The following is a 17,453-nucleotide window of genomic DNA, read 5'->3' as shown; positions in this document are numbered from 1 at the left end:
CATTTTTGGCAGTGATGGCGGGGGCGGGGTGGGAGGGTGGGGGGTGGAGAGGTAGCGGTGGCTGGTAAAGGCCCGTGCTCTTTGAATATGGGGTTAGGAGGGGCAGAAGCTCCACATTCAGCTAAGTATATTTTAAAACCTTACCGTGTTGGTTGCAGCCTAGCTGGTCCCTTTAAGGGCTGCTCTTTAAGCCGCATGTAGACCTGGTATCCCGGAGTGTAGCCGGTGCCAGCTGGCTCAGGGAAAACCAATCTTGCAATGTTGACTTCAATAGGCATTAGGCCCCTTATTTGCATTTGCAAAGGTACTATTGCCTGCTTCAGATGTGGGCACTACATGACGATTTTTTTTGGCCTCTACCAATACAGGCAGCAACCACTGGCTTCTAATGAGCGTGTGATTCCTGCCCACTATATTGAAGGCTTAGGAGGCCATGCAGCACCTGAATTTCTAGACTATTTTATTTTTAGCAGCAAGAGTCTTGGCCAATAATATGTCCTTACTATACAGTATAAATGCACACGAGGCCCACACTTGAGAGAAGGTCATCCTGTGACCAGTAAACTTTATTACCCAACACTGAAGTGAAGAAGGTGGGTGGAGCTTCCCCTTTTATACCTGAAAGTCCAGGTTTTGGAGTGTCTCCCGCAAGTTCACCACCTAGTGGTCAGTGTTCTCACAGTGTACAACTTAGGTCAATTTATACATGGGTTACAATGACAGTTGAGTACATGACAGCCAACAGCAACAATTAGGGCATTATGTTTGGTTGTTGCTTGTTGAGGTCCTTACCAAGGGCTCAATTTTCCCCAGTATTTGCGCCATTTTTTTGGGAGCAGGCTGCTTTTTCTGGCCTAACTTAAAAATCCCCAGTTTCTCCAATCAATTTGCACCAGCATAACTCACTTAGTTACGAATTTTTTAAGTCAGTTTTTTTTTCAGCCAAAGTGGGTGTAACCAGCCACCTACGCCACTTCTGGCCATTTAGGAAAGTTTGGCCAGCTGAGAGTTACTCCAGTTCTGATTAGGCCAGCATATGTGGCCTGTCTGAAAAACCTTCCCTAGAGTTAAGGAAATCGCGCAGGCAAGGAAAGCAGCGCAGCAGATGCCCGGACACACTGAAAGAATTGAAAAACACATAGCAGCAACTTACCTCCAACCCTGCCCGAAGACTGTCTGGTCCCATTCTCGGTCCCCGGTTCACACACACAGTCCGGTCCCATTCTCGGTCCCCGGTTCGAGAGAGAGAGACCTGAACCGGCAACCAAGAAGACCGGAACAGCCTTCGGGCGGGATTGGAGGTAAGTTGGTGCTATGTGTTTTTCAATTCTGTTAAAAGTGTTAGGAGGTGGCTGTATGCTTCACTTTGCAGCCTCAGCTCGCATTGTGTCCCTGGTTACCATGGCAGACCAATCTTTTCGGCACAGATCAAGGCTCCGCCCTCAAAACTAAAGGTCGGGTTAGGCCACACCAAAATAAAGAGATCCAACGGGGAAATTTACAACACTTTTTTTTTAGCGTACTTGGGCCCCCAAAAAATCGGGCATAACTCTTCAAGTACATCAAAAAAATCCTTTGTGGAAAATTGAGCACTAAAAGAGTACATTTATAATCTAACTACAGGGCCTCCCATTATGTTGTCCTAGATAAATCAGAGGAACTGTTATGTCTCTTACAAAAGCAAAATACTGCGGATGCTGGAATCTGAAGTAAAAACAGAGAATGCTGGAAATCTCTTCAGGTCAGGCAGCATCTGTGGAGAGAGAAACAGAGTTAACATTTCGGGTCGATGACCCTTCGTCAGACCTGCTGAATGTTCGAAAAGAGCACATTCTTAATGACTGAAAGGGGGAGGGGAAGAAAGAACAAAAGGGAAGGTCTGTGATAGGGTGGAAGGCAGGATTAGAGAGAGAAAAGGGATAATAGGCCGAATTGAAATGGTAATGACTGAAGTTAGAAAAAGGTTAATCTGGATAGGGTGTGAATGCAGGTTCTCTCTTTGGGGGTGAAATTTACCTTGGGTGATAGTGCAAGGTAGTGCTTGTGAATCAGCAGCTGTTTTTACATTCTGTCCCATTTTCTTTTGCATTGACTTCAATGAAAAAGAAAATCGGCAGAGTGCAAAACGGGCTGCTGATTCACTAGCACCCATTCTGTGCTGCTGCCCAATGCACATTTCATCCACTTTGTCTGTTCTGATTGTGTGTCTCTCTTTTTCTCTGGTACTCTATTCCATTCTCTTCTCTTGTTAGGTTTCTCTGTATCTCTTTTATCTTTTTAGATGCGAGGTAGTGACTAGATGATGGAGAAGAGTTGCATTTTGTGGTGGCTGCTGGGCGGAGGATCCACCCAGCCGAGGATGGAAGGAATGAGAAAGAAAGGGAAGGGACTGAGAGATATGGGTGTTTAGATTGGAGGCAGAAGTAGGGAGACGGAAGTTGGGTGCTCACAGTAAGGGGCGCCTGGGTGGTGGAAGGATCCAGGAATAATGCTTTAGGCCAGTTGGTCGTAGGTGTGTTTTGGGTTGCAGGTAGTGGGTGGGGGAAAGGATTGACGCCACCAGGTGCATTTTTCAGTGGAAAATGTGGAGCATTGGCTGGAGAGGAATGTGGTCAGTGAAGGTTAGGAATGTGAGGGAATGTTTGAGCAGATTGGCTGCTGCAGAACTATTGTGCTGAATGGAGGGCCAAAGGCTAGGCAGTTGGGAGTTGAAACCAACATATAAACTGTGAGGAAATAAATTTATGTTCATCATCTGAATTCCCAAAACTGGATTCAGGGCATTATTGTTAATATACTCCACATACAATGGCTATTTTTTTTTACACACGCCATGGCATTTGTGTGAGTTTCTATGCCAGTTGAAGGAGTCAGTTTGAATTCACATTCTGGAATTTTAATCAATTATTTTTGCGAGATGGGAAAATTTCACAGACTTTAATCTCCTTGAGTTTTACCTATTGTTACCTCCCCTTCTTTATCTGTGGCACCTTGCTTAGGAAATTGAATGAAGGAGTCGGATAGAGTGCATTCAAAATATATACAGATAAATAGATAGATATGGGGAGAGAACAGGTTTGATGGGCTAATGGATTTTCATATTCCATATATCCTTACAATTACATTTGAAAACACGTCATGGTTCCAAGTCTTACTCCTCATTGTGCATTGATGAACCATGAAGATGCATGTGATCTGTACATAGAGGTAAGTTAAAACCAAATTTTAAATTTAACCGTAAATATATATTGGCCTGGAAATTGTGGTCGGAGACTTGCTGCCCATTTATGCCGTCGAACCACAAGAAAAGTCTGCACTTATCTGCTGTCTCCGGAGCTTCGGACTCTTGCTGTGCTGGGCCTGCAGACAATGCCTGCATACAGGCCCACGCATCCCAGGGGTGCATGCGGTTCGCAAGTCTCCATGGGATCACGTGGGCCCGGTCAACCAATGACAAAGGGAGATTCCTATTATGATTATGGGGATTCCATTTATGTATGGAATCCCCATAAACAGAATTGAAATCACCTAAGAAATACAATTTTACAACATTGAAATAAAAATAATCACAGGTTCAAAATTAATTAAACATTTAAAATAAAAATTTTATTTTTTGAAAAACAAATATAAACATTTTTAAATGAAACAAAAATAACCTAATTTTAAATATAAGTGAATATTTAACTCAATTAAAATAAATTATTTTAATATTTATTTTAACCCTTATGCTGGTAAAAGAAGACATTACGCCTGCTTTTACCAGTTGTATGGGTTTAGAAACATAGAAACATAGAAAATAGGTGCAGAAGTAGGCCATTCGGCCCTTCTAGCCTGCACCACCATTCAATGAGTTCATGGCTGAACATTCAACTTCAGTACCCTATTCCTGCTTTCTCGCCATACTCCTTGATCCCCCTAGTAGTAAGGACCTCATCTAACTCCTTTTTGAATATATTTAGTGAATTGGCCTCAACAACTTTCTGTGGTAGAGAATTCCACAGGTTCACCACTTTCTGGGTGAAGAAGTTCCTCCGCATCTCGGTCCTAAATGACTTACCCCTTATCCTTAGATTGTGACCTCTGGTTCTGGACTTCCCCAACATTGGGAACATTCTTCCTGCATCTAACCTGTCTAACCCCGTCAGAATTTTAAATGTTTCTATGAGGTCCCCTCTCATTCTTCTGAACTCCAGTGAATACAAGCCCAGTTGATCCAGTCTTTCTTGATAGGTCAGTCCCGCCATCCCGGGAATCAGTCTGGTGAACCTTCGCTGCACTCCCTCAATAGCAAGAATGTCCTTCCTCAGGTTAGGAGACCAAAACTGTACACAATACTCCAGGTGTGGCCTCACCAAGGCCCTGTACAACTGTAGCAACACCTCCCTGCCCCTGTACTCAAATCCCCTTGCTATGAAGGCCAACATGCCATTTACTTTCTTAACCGCCTGCTGCACCTGCATGCCAACCTTCAATGACTGATGTACCACGACACCCAGGTCTCTTTGCACCTCCCCTTTTCCTAATCTGTCACCATTCAGATAATAGTCTGTCTCTCTGTTTTTACCACCAAAGTGGATAACCTCACATTTATCCACATTATACTTCATCTGCCATGCATTTGCCCACTCACCTAACCTATCCAAGTCGCTCTGCAGCCTCATAGCATCCTCCTCGCAGCTCACACTGCCACCCAACTTAGTGTCATCCGCAAATTTGGAGATACTACATTTAATCCCCTCATCTAAATCATTAATGTACAGTGTAAACAGCTGGGGCCCCAGCACAGAACCTTGCGGTACCCCACTAGTCACTGCCTGCCATTCTGAAAAGTACCCATTTACTCCTACTCATTGCTTCCTGTCTGACAACCAGTTCTCAATCCATGTCAGCACACTACCCCCAATCCCATGTGCTCTAACTTTGCACATCAATCTCTTGTGTGGGACCTTGTCGAACGCCTTCTGAAAGTCCAAATATACCACATCAACTGGTTCTCCCTTGTCCACTCTACTGGAAACATCCTCAAAAAATTCCAGAAGATTTGTCAAGCATGATTTCCCTTTCACAAATCCATGCTGACTTAGACCTATCATGTCACCTCTTTCCAAATGCACTGCTATGACATCCTTAATAATTGATTCCATCATTTTACCCACTACCGATGTCAGGCTGACCGGTCTATAATTCCCTGTTTTCTCTCTCCCTCCTTTTTTAAAAAGTGGGGTTACATTGGCTACCCTCCACTCTATAGGAACTGATCCAATGGAATGTTGGAAAATGACTGTCAATGCATCCACTATTTCCAAGGCCACCTCCTTAAGTACTCTGGGATGCTGTCCATCAGGCCCTGGGGATTTATCGGCCTTCAATCCCATCAATTTCCCCAACACAATTTCCCGGCTAATAAGGATTTCCCTCAGTTCCTCCTCCTTACTAGACCCCCCGACCCCTTTTATAACCGGAAGGTTGTTTGTGTCTTCCTTCGTGAATACCGAACCAAAGTACTTGTTCAATTGGTCCGCCATTTCTTTGTTCCCCGTTATGACTTCCCCTGATTCTGACTGCAGGGGATCTACGTTTGTCTTTACTAACCTTTTTCTCTTTACATATCTATAGAAAGTTTTGCAATCCGTCTTAATGTTCCCTGCAAGCTTCTTCTCATACTCCATTTTCCCTGCCCGAATCAAACCCTTTGTCCTCCTCTGCTGAGTTCTAAATTTCTCCCAGTCCCCAGGTTCGCTACTATTTCTGGCCAATTTGTATGCCACTTCCTTGGCTTTAATACTATCCCTGATTTCCCTCGATAGCCACAGTTGAGCCACCTTCCCTTTTTTATTTTTATGCCAGACAGGAATGTACAATTGTTGTACTTCATCCATGCGGTCTCTAAATGTCTGCCATTGCCCATCCACAGTCAACCCCTTAAGTATCATTCGCCAATCCATCCCAGCCAATTCACGCCTCATACCTTCAAAGTTAGCCTTCTTTAAGTTCTGGACCATGGTCTCTGAATTAACTGTTTCATTCTCCATCCTAATGCAGAATTCCACCATATTATGGTCACTCTTCCCCAAGGGGCCTCGCACAACGAGATTGCTAATTAATCCTCTCTCATTACATAACACCCAGTCTAAGATGGCCTCCCCCCTAGTTGGTTCCTTGACATATTGGTCTAAAATACCATCCCTTATGCACTCCAGGAAATCCTCCTCCACCGTATTGCTTCCAGTTTGGTTAGCCCAATCTATGCATATTAAAGTCACCCATTATAACTGCTGCACCTTTATTGCACGCACCCCTAATTTCCTGTTTGATGCCCTCCCGAACATCACTACTACTGTTTGGAGGTCTGTACACAACTCCCACTAACGTTTTTTGCCCTTTGGTGTTCTGTAGCTCTACCCATATAGATTCCACATCATCCAAGCTAATGTCCTTCCTAACTATTGCCTTAATCTCCTCCTTAACCAGCAATGCTACCCTACCTCCTTTTCCTTTTATTCTATCCTTCCTGAATGTTGAATACCCCTGGATGTTGAGTTCCCAGCCCTGATCATCCTGGAGCCACGTCTCCGTAATCCCAATCACATCATATTTGTTAACATCTATTTGCACAGTTAATTCATCCACCTTATTGCGGATACTCCTTGCATTAAGACACAAAGCCTTTAGGCTTGTTTTTTTAACACCCTCTGTCCTTTTAGAATTTTGCTGTACAATGGTTGGGTATTCGCTCGGCAATGGCCCAAATCTCTGCTGGCAAATGTGAATTTACGGCGGATGCATACGATCTGTCAAGGAGCAACTTGACAGATCGCAAGTTCCGGGTTTTCGGGCACGCACATCTTGCAAGGCACTTACAACTGCGTACATAAAATTCAGGCCATTGTGTTTTTAAGTGTAAATGATTAACTTTGTTAAAAAAAAACTTACCTTCAGAAAATTCTGTATTGTAAGAACTTTAAATGGATTCTTGCTTGTTGCTTTTATGTCCTTATTATTGGATGGTTTTGAATGATATGCCAGAGGTATCAACAGAGGTATTAAATGAGCATTCATTATCTGTAAGCCTGCATAATGCAGACAAAGCTATTTTATGATGAGGGCCATCATAATCAAGTCTGATGCTTTCAAATGTTTACACATAAACACAGACACACTCTATCAGGGATCACTCAAAAGCAATTAGGAGGTGGAACCCGATCTGATTTTCATCTCCTTTGCCCTGCACCACATCCCTTCCCCCATTTTTACCTCGGGGATACTGAAATCATTTACACTGTCTCCATGGTACCCCAGCTGAGGTCATCAGTTAACTCAACACAGAGCCGTGATCAAATCTCAAATGCTACAAAATTGCAGAACTCAGTAGCATTTCCTTAAGGCAGAGCACTTGTTTACTGAGCTATCTTACAGGGAAAACTGATGACACATGTTTTATATTTTTTAAAATCTTGGATGTGGGGAATATATGTTATTTTTTTCCATTGTTGTAATATCTACTAACAATGTTATGCACCTCTCTTATTCACTCGTCATATATTAGAACCGAAAGATGAAACGTATTTCCTTTCTGATTGTAAGCATTACTGTTTTATTTTGCAGACTTTATTCGCTGTCAATAAAACATCAGTCATCACTGAAGTAGCTGATCCTTGTGCTACGTATATAGTTCGGGTTCGCTGTACGAGGTTTGAAGGGCCTGGATACCAGAGTGAATGGAGCAGTTTGGTGAATACAAATCTTGCAGACATCCAGGGTAATCTCTCAGTCTAATAATCATGACAGCAGCTATTAAAATTCTTCGTATAATTCTGGGAAGTGTTGATGAACACCTTCAGGTTGTATTTAGTGCATCAAAACCATTAAACTTTAAAGCATATATTTTTCAACTTTTGTTTTTACAAACCACCACATAAAAGAAGAAATATTCCGTGTTACTGCACATTTCCTTAGCTCCATTTTTGTTTCCACCTTCCACCATGTCCTCCCCTTCTCCGCTGAAGGTATTTGCTTATCCTTGGGTACAATTATACAGATTCTGTCAACCCTGGAATGACTCATACAGTGGTCATCCTGCATGGGTGAGCTCAAATATTTGAGTGTTCACAGAATGTGCAACCAAGACGGTTATCTTGGCCTCGCTCAATATTTGTACACACTTTCCAATAGGGGTCCCTGGAGAGTAAACTAATTTTCTCCTCCCTAGCTAAGGCTAATTGTCTCATCCCCACTGTTAACTTGACTGAGATCAGCTAACAGTATAGATGAGCGATAGAGCCTGGGGCTTTGCTGGTTTTATTGCTGACCACAACACATGTGGTCCATCGAGTCATGAGGAGGAACCTATCCCAATTTCTGTTCTAAAGCCTTACAAAGTCAAATAACACAATAATTGCAGATGTTCTATGATGAGAAAATGTGCAGATTTTCATGTTCTTGAAGGGTCAGTATAAGTTCGCAACATGAGATCTGTAAAATATGCACATTTTCAGTTCTTGAGCAGTCAGTACAAATTTGCAACATGACTATTGTTATTTTTTTGGGGGGTAGGGGGAAAGACACCTACAAACCTGTCATCCTATTTGGTTAGAAATTATTCAATGTGCAGAGCATTTCACAAGTTGATAACTTTTCCAGCAGTCTGTAACTAGGCTGATGACTTACTATTAAGTAATTCCAAACATTTCTTGTCATTTTTTGGTTATTAAGGTGAGGAGATGTTAGTCCACATTTTGTGCACTCAATGTCAACATCGAGCATTTCTCAAGTTCATACAGGGCTTGGGTGCGGACTAAAATTCCTGTGTTTTTCCCCTGTCATTGTGTCTCAGTTCTAACTTCAGAAAACCACAAGAACAAGTTACTATGACATTTTTCTGTTGTTCATGCTGTGGCTTCTTTAAATGTGATTGTGAGTTGCTGCTGAAATGGGGAGTAGTTTTGTGCTGTAGTCCATTCCTGGGGGCAGGAATCTTAACTCTGCACCTAACATGTAATGCACCTGTCCTGGGAGTTCCAGATGTTGGCACTAAATGCCATAAGTGGAAAAGTGTTTCAATTTGCAGCACTGACATTTGCTGCTTAAGCACAAAAATAGATTTTTTTTAAATTGACCTTCATTTCCTGGCATGGCAGTCCTGTGGAATGGATGGTGAAAATATCCTCGTGTCTGGTGATCTGTGCTGGTAATATACTGGAGAAATACAGATCTTCTGGGTTGTGGTCATAATGTCTGTTCGACTGAATTACATTCTGAAAATGCAGCACTGCAACAATAATACAACTGAAATGTTAATCTATCTTTTTCTTTCAGATGCTGACTAATCAGCATTTTCTATGTTTATTTTATTTCCTACATACATTCTTATCTATTTCTACAATAATACATCTCCAGATTAGATATCACCATTTTTGAGAATTAATTGTCATTCCTGTCCACATTAAAATCTAAATGTTATTTTTATATTTTCTCTTTTAGCACCGATTACAGGACCCGATTTTTGGAGATTGATTAACAGTAATTCCTTGAGCAAGCAGACAAATGTTACTCTGGTATGGAAGGTAAGGAAGTTTACTTTTGAAAAATGTCAGTGATCAACAAAGTATATGCTGCAGGACATGGAGGTACAGTGAAGTGAAGCATCAACAAGCAATGCCATGGTCAGATAGTGTGCCACTTCAATTCATCCCATCTCAGTAAGTTCCTTATCTCAATCACTCTGTTCAGGAGAGCTATCAAGTAAACCTCAGCACTTTCAGCACTAGCTTTGACTAGTTCTTGTTCTTAGTGTGGCCTTGGAGGAAGCCTGGGTACAGAACCTAACTTATCTGCCCTCTTGGCTTAGAGAGACTGAAACGAACAGGCAATAAAGTGGAAAAAACAATAATGGACTCCATACATTAAAGTGGATTTTAAGCTCACCTGTAATCTGTGCTTACTGCTCAGTTTTTTTTAAAGTACACTTTATACATTGAAATTTACTTGTGTTTTATATATCTTTTGTAATTCATAAAATTGTTATTCATCTATAACTCACTCAGATAAACTATTAATGTGGTTATACATTTTTGTTGGAAATTTCCTTGGGGGTAACTTTGGTAGATTATGGAAAACCCTGTGTAAGCATATTTAGTGTTTCTACCGATCTTCTGCTGAAGTTATGGCAGCCAATCAGGAGAACCTCCAAGGAAATTCCCAGCACCTATCTTTGTGAAATAAAGAGAATGCATTTGTCATGCTGAGAGAAGGAACATATAAAAGGGGCACAGTCTTTGTTCAGCTAACAGATCTTTAACAGAATGGGGCAATTAGATTGAATTAATATTCAGAGTGGGTTGATTATAAACTATACTTCGCTCTATAGCGCTGATCCACTGATCATGGCAAAAATGGAGCTGGGATAGAGGCAATCTCATGATCCTTTGTGCAATTGAGGAGCTGACTTCCTCTGATTCAGTGAGGTTAGCTCGTTATAATGTTTTCAATTTGTTCCAAGCATATTTTCCACAAGCAAACAGATCATAATGAATGGAAGAACATGGGTAATTGTAACATCAGTAGCTCTTAAAGGGGCTACTGCTTCGTTTGGACTAACTGATTTATTTAGCTACATTGAAGAGTGGCTATGGAAAGCGATCAAGGGAATCTACACAGCACTACACTCTTCAGTCATAGCAGTTTAGATGTTCTGTTTGAAAAGATGCAATAGAGAAGGGTAGGCATATTTGGGTTGAGGGCATCCTCTCTCTCACCACAATATATAATTTTAGAATCTAATAATAGATGGACTTTGTAATGTTGAGTTCAACAACAACATTGTTGAGCTTGAGGCTAAAACAATGCGGGGAAGGTGCAGGTGGATGGAATTACATATTGGCAAGTGGGATTGAGATTTGGACACTAGAAAGGGATATTGTTTTTTTTAAAAACAACCTAACTAAATGTTTTAATGAGTTTTCAATACTGCTGTTGAAAAATGTATCCTTCTGATTCGGTATGTTCTGCATCTGAGGAAAGGATTATGGTGGATTTCTGGTAGTATTCTGCACTGCTTCAAAAAGTAAAATTTACAGTTCAAGCTGTTGTACTGCAAATGAACATTACATGACAAAATACAGTTAAAGAGACCTGATCTAGCACAATCGACAGGTGTAACTGGTATTACATCGAATTGTTGACACTTTAAAAATAGATTTTGCCACAGAAAGAGCCTGACACAGGAATTTCAACGCATTTTGGAACAGAATGTTGCAACACACATTGTTTTTAATGTATAACGTATTACAAACACACAACAGAAACAACAGATATAAATTTGTTGGTAATTGATGCACAAATATGAGATAGAAGCAAGAAACATAGATAATAAGTGAAAAGGAAAGAGCCAAAGAAAAAATGAAAAACACAGCATAAGAAAAATCCAGCATTTTTTGGAAAAATTTCACAATTAGTCACAGCTGAGTAAAAAGTCATACATTGTGAAATGAACATTTGATTCCTTAGCCTTTCATTTCTATGAATGAACAACTTGGTGGTTTTATATGTAGTGAACTAGCCAATTAACTCAATATTGTTATTGTAATTGCAAATGGCATGAATAGAAAATTAATTTGAAATCTTTTTGGCAGCAAAATGAGAATCTTTTGTTTTCAATTCAGCCTCTGACAAAAGGTGAAGCCTTGTGCAGCGTGAAGGGTTTTAAATTGAAATACCAATCAACAGAAAACATTACCTGGCTGGAACATGTTGGAGATGTTACAAGTTACAGCTTTCCCCTAACTAATGAAATTAAGAGTGTCTCAGTGATTGCTTTCAATTCTATTGGTTCTTCGAGAAGGAATTTTAAACTAATATTGTCAAAGGACAGCAGCAAAGGTTGGTTCAATATACTACAGTCCACTCTGTGACTATAGATGTTCCTTACATAGCACAGTGAAAGTTCTATGTAAAATTAGATTACAGTAAAATAATGAATGGATTTTATTACCTGTATAATCAATGACTTCAATGATTGAGTAATAAGAGCATTGTGTTCACTGTCGTACCATTTGTAATTTAAAAAAATGTTTGATCACAGCAGTGCACGTTCTTCGATCGCTTCATGCCTCGGTGATAAACAGCAGTTGCGTAATGGTTTCTTGGAGCGTGTTTCCTTTGAATCACCATTCGACGTCTTTTGTGATAGAATGGAAAAGCTTGCCAAATAGTGATGAGGGAAGGATGAAGTGGATGAGGGCGTCAGCGGACCTCACAAGAGTGTATCTTTATGGTAGGTTTAGATTTGTAATTTTAAAAATCCTGGGAATTATTCTGTTTCAAAACTTCCAAAAATGCAGCTTGTTAGAGGGAGATGAGTTCTTCTCCAAGCAGTATTGAAAGTGGATAATTTTAAGTGTCAAATTTTGTCTGATTATGCATCTGTGAAGTGTCTGGGATGTTTTACTACATTGAAGGTGCTATATAAATGCAAGTTGTTGCTGATACAGAATCATGGCTTTTATTCTATTGCTAACATTAATAGAAAGGTCCCATTTTACACTGCTTGAAAAATCTTTAGGTCTAACATTGGAAATCATTCATCTAAATTTGTGCGGTCTTGCTTCATGGTGTTGTGGTCTGGGGGAGCGGTTGGGCTCTTGCAGTTGTAGGGCTACTTAATAACAATACCTGACTTTAGAAAAATGCACAAAACAAAAAGGTTTATTGGAAGAACCTGAGGTTGTGTGGAATTTCTCGAACTTAAAGTCTAGTTAAATGAAGTTTTACCAAGAAATAAAGTGGACATTTCATAAAATGGACCCTCTAACCTGGAAGTTGGAGCACGGTGGAAGCAATGGGCCCAAATTTGGCCCTCCTATTTTTTCGGCGCACTTACCTGAGGTGCGCCGACTTTCTGCTCTCAAAACGGCACCGAAAATATATCGCCGTATTCGCCCCGCTCTGTGAACCGTCCTAATGCTTGCCGTGGCGTAGCAATCACAGTGGGGAACGGAGCTAGGGCCCTGCACCCAAAAGAGTGCCGGCAGCTGTCCGCATGCTCAGTTGAGCGTTCGCGCATGCGCAGTAGTTCCTCCCATGATGATGATGATGCGTGCCTGCAGCGTGGGAGCAACGCGTCCCGCCTCTATCCCGGGCCGAGTGGCCTGCCGCACAGGCTGGCCGCCGCCTTCCCGCGCTGAGGGCTACAAGAAACAGGTGGGTGCGGGGAGACTGTTGATCGGGAGGGGCGAAGAGTTTTGATCGGGGGGGGTGAAGGAGGAGAGTTTCTTTAAATGATTTAGAAAAAGAACAAGCTGCTTGAATTAGAAAAGTTGTTCCTGGACTGTCTGCTGATAAGAGCAGTAAGAAAAGCAGTCAGCACCATCAAAATTCAACTGCAAACCAGATAATAAACTGCAGAAGTTCAAATTTGTGGATTTTAAAGCTAACCCAATCTGAGCGATTACATTTATGAAGAGAAAAGGCCAACTGTACATAATTCCTATAAAGGTTACCTCGGACAGAACAGAGTGGCTTCACTGACAAGAATTCCTTGGATGTAAATTTCACCTCAAGGATTGACTGTGCTTCAATATAACTTCTCATATAATGTTCTTGTACTGTGTATTTTGTTTCCCAATTTCACAGTACTGGTAGAATGATTAAAATAATGAAAGTAACAGATTACACTAATAATTGATTTATAAATGGTTTTATGAAACCCTTCTGATATAAATGATATTAAAAAGTGCATATTTTATGAAGCTTTATATAGTGGAATGTGTAAATTATGCAAAAGTTACAGTACAAGATCTGTATTAGTTGTTGTGAAGGTGTTTAGTGCTTTGCAAGTTCCTCTGTGCTTCCCTTCCACCCCCTATCTCTGGCTACATGCGCTGATTTCTTAATTCTCCGCAAGGGTTTTCTGTGCGGCCACAAGTGGCCACTTAGGCTGATCTAAGTTAATTTGGAGCAACTATTAGCTGTCCAAACTGGCTTAAATAGCCAAAACAGGTGTAAGTCGCTGGTAACGCCCCCTTTTGAAAAAAAGAACTAAACTAAAAAAAATCCTAACTAACTCACTTACACTGGCGCAAATTAAATGTGCAGAGTAGGGATTTTTAAGATACTCCAGAAAAATCAAGTTGCTCCAAAAAAAACAGAGCAACTCCTGGGCAAATTTGGGCCCAATAACTGGTATTTATATAGTGTAAATAACATTAGGGGTGAGACGAAGCATTGGAGGCAGCTGTGTGATGGTCTTGGTTTAGGAGATAAACGTATATGTGAGCTCCTTGCATTTAGTGCCCGAGGAAGCTGGGAGAGAGATTTAAGGAGATTGTCATGGAAAAAAGGAGCCTAGGGTTGTCTTTTTCCTCCTGGATAACTATGAAGGAATAGATGTATTTTGCTGAGGAAATTAAAGAATGCTAATGCGTGATGTGATCAAACCTGATCTATTGTGTGCCACGTATATGAGCCCATTCTTACTTGAAGGTGTGATGGTGGGGGCTATATCAGAAGGAACAATAAGGGTGAGAGATAGTTTGCTGGACACAAGGGTGTCGAAAACAGAGGTGCGGGAATGGTTATGCAGGTTAATATCAACAGAGGTGTGATGACAGGTGATGGACCAAAGTGAGGGAATAAGGAATTTTTGAGCTGGGACAGAGTTTTTCCATAGACGAATGATGAGAAAAATGAGTTTGGAGGAGGGTAGTAAGGGAGATGAGGAAGTGATCAGTAGTTGCCTGATCAGTGAATAAGAACTTGGATGAAGAGAGGTAGAGGGTTGCGCAAAGATGTGCGTGGGGCAGTTCATATGAAGAGTGAGATTAAGGGAAGACAGGAGGGCAGTGAAGACAGAGAGGAGGGTCTAGAGTAGTTAAAGTATAGGTTCAAATTATTGATGACAAGTCACTTTGCAGAGATTAAAGGAAGAGAAACAGAAGGACAACTTGGTAAAAAAGTTCACTATTGGATCTAGTAATGGAGAACAAACCAGAGCAGATAAGAGAAGTAAAAGTAGGGGAATAGATTGGAGAAAAGCTGATGTTGAGGGGCTGAGATATAGAACTTGGGAAAATAAAATGGACAACAATATTGGCAAACAATTATGTAGAACAGCAATAGGAAGCATTTAAAATGGTGTTCAACAGAATCCAGAAAAAATATATTCCGTTAAAAAACTAGAACAAGCTAAACACTAATGCGATACCACGGATGAATAAAAGGAATAACTGAAGTTAAGGAAAGAGACATACATTAAGTACATGGACAGTAGGGGAGAGCATGATAAGGGTGAATACGAAGAGATTAAGAGAGAAAAAAAAACAATTAGGAAGGTAGTGAGGAACTATGAAATTAAATTATCAGGGAACATAAAACAAAATAGTAAAATATTTTGCAACCACATAAATAAAAAAAGGAAAGTTGGGATGGGAATAGGGCCACTAAGGGATGGACAGGATAAAATCACAGGCAACAATAGAGAGATGGCAGAGATACTAAATAATTGCTTTGCTTCAGTATTTACCTGGGAGATAGAACAGGTGGACATGACATCGAATGATGAGATTAGTCATGAGATAACAGCATTTAAAATAAAAAGAGGAGAAATATTAAATAAACTAATCAAACTCAAAGAGGATAAAACCCCTGGTCCTGATGGATTACATCCACGCATTTTAAAAGAATCTAAGGAAGACATAGCAGAGGCTGTACTATACGTATTTAATATTTGTTAGAACCAGGTGTAATGCCAGAGAACTGGTGGATAGCTAATGTAATGCCTATATTTAAGAAGGGAGATAGAACATTTCCAGGGAACTATAGACCAGTCAGCTTAACATTGGTGGTAGGAAAAATAATGGAATCCTGACTAAAGGAGAAAATAGAAGAATATGTAGAAAGTAAATAATGAAATAATGAATAGTCAGCATGGATTTCAAAAGGGAAAGTCTTGCTTGACCAACCTCATTGAATGTTTTGAAGAGATAACAGAGAGAATAGACAAGGGTAATGCTGTAGATATAATTTATCTAGATTTTCAAAAGGCCTTCGATAAGGTACCGCATAATAGACTGATGAACAAGGTCCGAGAATGCAGAGTCAGGGGACAAGTAGTAGAATTGATAACTAGCTGGCTTCAAGACAGAAAGCAGAGAGTAGGGATAAAGGGTAGCTATTCAGAGTGGCAGAATGTGGGAAGTGGTGTTCCACAAGGATCAGTGCTGGGACTACTTATTTTCACAATTTATATTAATCATTTAGACTTTGGAATTAAAAACACAATTTCTAAATATGAGGATGACACCAAATTGGGGGGGGGGGGGTATAGTCTATACTGAGGAGGACTGCAACAAATTACAGGAAGACAATAATAAACATTCAGAATGGGCATATAATTGGCAAATGAATTTCAACACAGATAAATCTGTGGTAATATATTTTGGTAGGAAGAATAGGGAGGTCACTTATTACTTGTTGGGGTAGAGGAGCAAAGGGATATCAGAGTACAAATACACAAATCGCTAAAACTAGCGACACAGGTTAACAAAGCCATTAAAAAAAACAAGCACTAGAGTTTATTTCTAGAGAGATAGAATTGAAAAGCAGTATTGAACCTTAGTTAGACCACACTTAGAGTACTGTGTACAATTTTGGTCGTAATTTTCTAAAAAGGATATGGAGGTACTGAAGAGGGGGCAGAGAAGATTTACAAGAGTGATACCAGAAATGTGAGCATATGCCTATCAGGAAAGGATGAAAAGGCTGGGTCTCTTTTCTCTTGAAAAGAGAAGGCTGAGGGGTGATTTAATAGAAGTCTTTAAAATTATGAAAGGATTTGATAGTGTAGATACAGAAAGAATGTTTCCATTTATGTGGAAGAGCATAACTAGAGGCCATAAATATAAGATAGTCATCAAGAAATCAAATAGAGAATTCAGAAGAATCTACCTAGAGAATGGTGAGAATGTGGAACTCGCTACCACAGGGAATAGTTGAAGCAAATAGTATAGATGCATTTTAGGGACGGTTAGGGAAGCATGAAAAGAAAGGAATAGAGGGTTATGCTGATAGATTTAGATGAGGAAAGGTGGGAGAAGGCTCGAGTGGAGCATAAACACCGGCATGGACTGATCGGGCTGAGTGGCCTGTTTCTGTGCTGTATATCCTACGTAATTCTATGTAAAAGTTGATTCAGCACTTGGAGGGACAGAAAATGACAAGGTTTTTAAAGGAACAATGGGATGGAAGAGAATGAGCTGTTCAAAGGAGAAGCAGCTGACAAAATAGGAGGGAGAAAGGCTAAGATGAGATTTGGTGATGGAGGCCACACCCACAGCCATGGTGGTTTGGGCAAGGTTGGTAGAAATCGCAGCCAGGTGGGAGGCTTCTTTAAGTGGAAGGGAATTGCTGCCCAGAAGCTAGCATGTCAATAGAAGCATCCACAATGAGGCTATGAATGG

The 17,453-nt window shown here is 40.6% G+C and overlaps 1 protein-coding gene across 1 annotated transcript in view; it reads left to right on the top strand.

Annotated features, from left to right (window-relative positions):
- The window catches only part of lepr (leptin receptor), a 198,597-nt gene that overhangs the window by 129,545 nt on the left and 51,599 nt on the right, over nucleotides 1-17,453 (top strand). The window contains exons 12-15 of the mRNA XM_070888241.1: nucleotides 7,606-7,759; nucleotides 9,481-9,563; nucleotides 11,661-11,877; nucleotides 12,080-12,271. Of these exons, the coding sequence (XP_070744342.1) occupies nucleotides 7,606-7,759; nucleotides 9,481-9,563; nucleotides 11,661-11,877; nucleotides 12,080-12,271 (646 nt within the window). The remainder of the gene's footprint in view (nucleotides 1-7,605; nucleotides 7,760-9,480; nucleotides 9,564-11,660; nucleotides 11,878-12,079; nucleotides 12,272-17,453) is intronic.

Source organism: Pristiophorus japonicus, chromosome 8 (genome assembly GCF_044704955.1).
Source record: "Pristiophorus japonicus isolate sPriJap1 chromosome 8, sPriJap1.hap1, whole genome shotgun sequence".
Lineage (NCBI taxonomy): Eukaryota > Metazoa > Chordata > Chondrichthyes > Pristiophoridae > Pristiophorus > Pristiophorus japonicus.
Note: the sequence above shows the minus strand (reverse complement) of the source record. Positions and strands in the feature narration are given on the sequence as shown.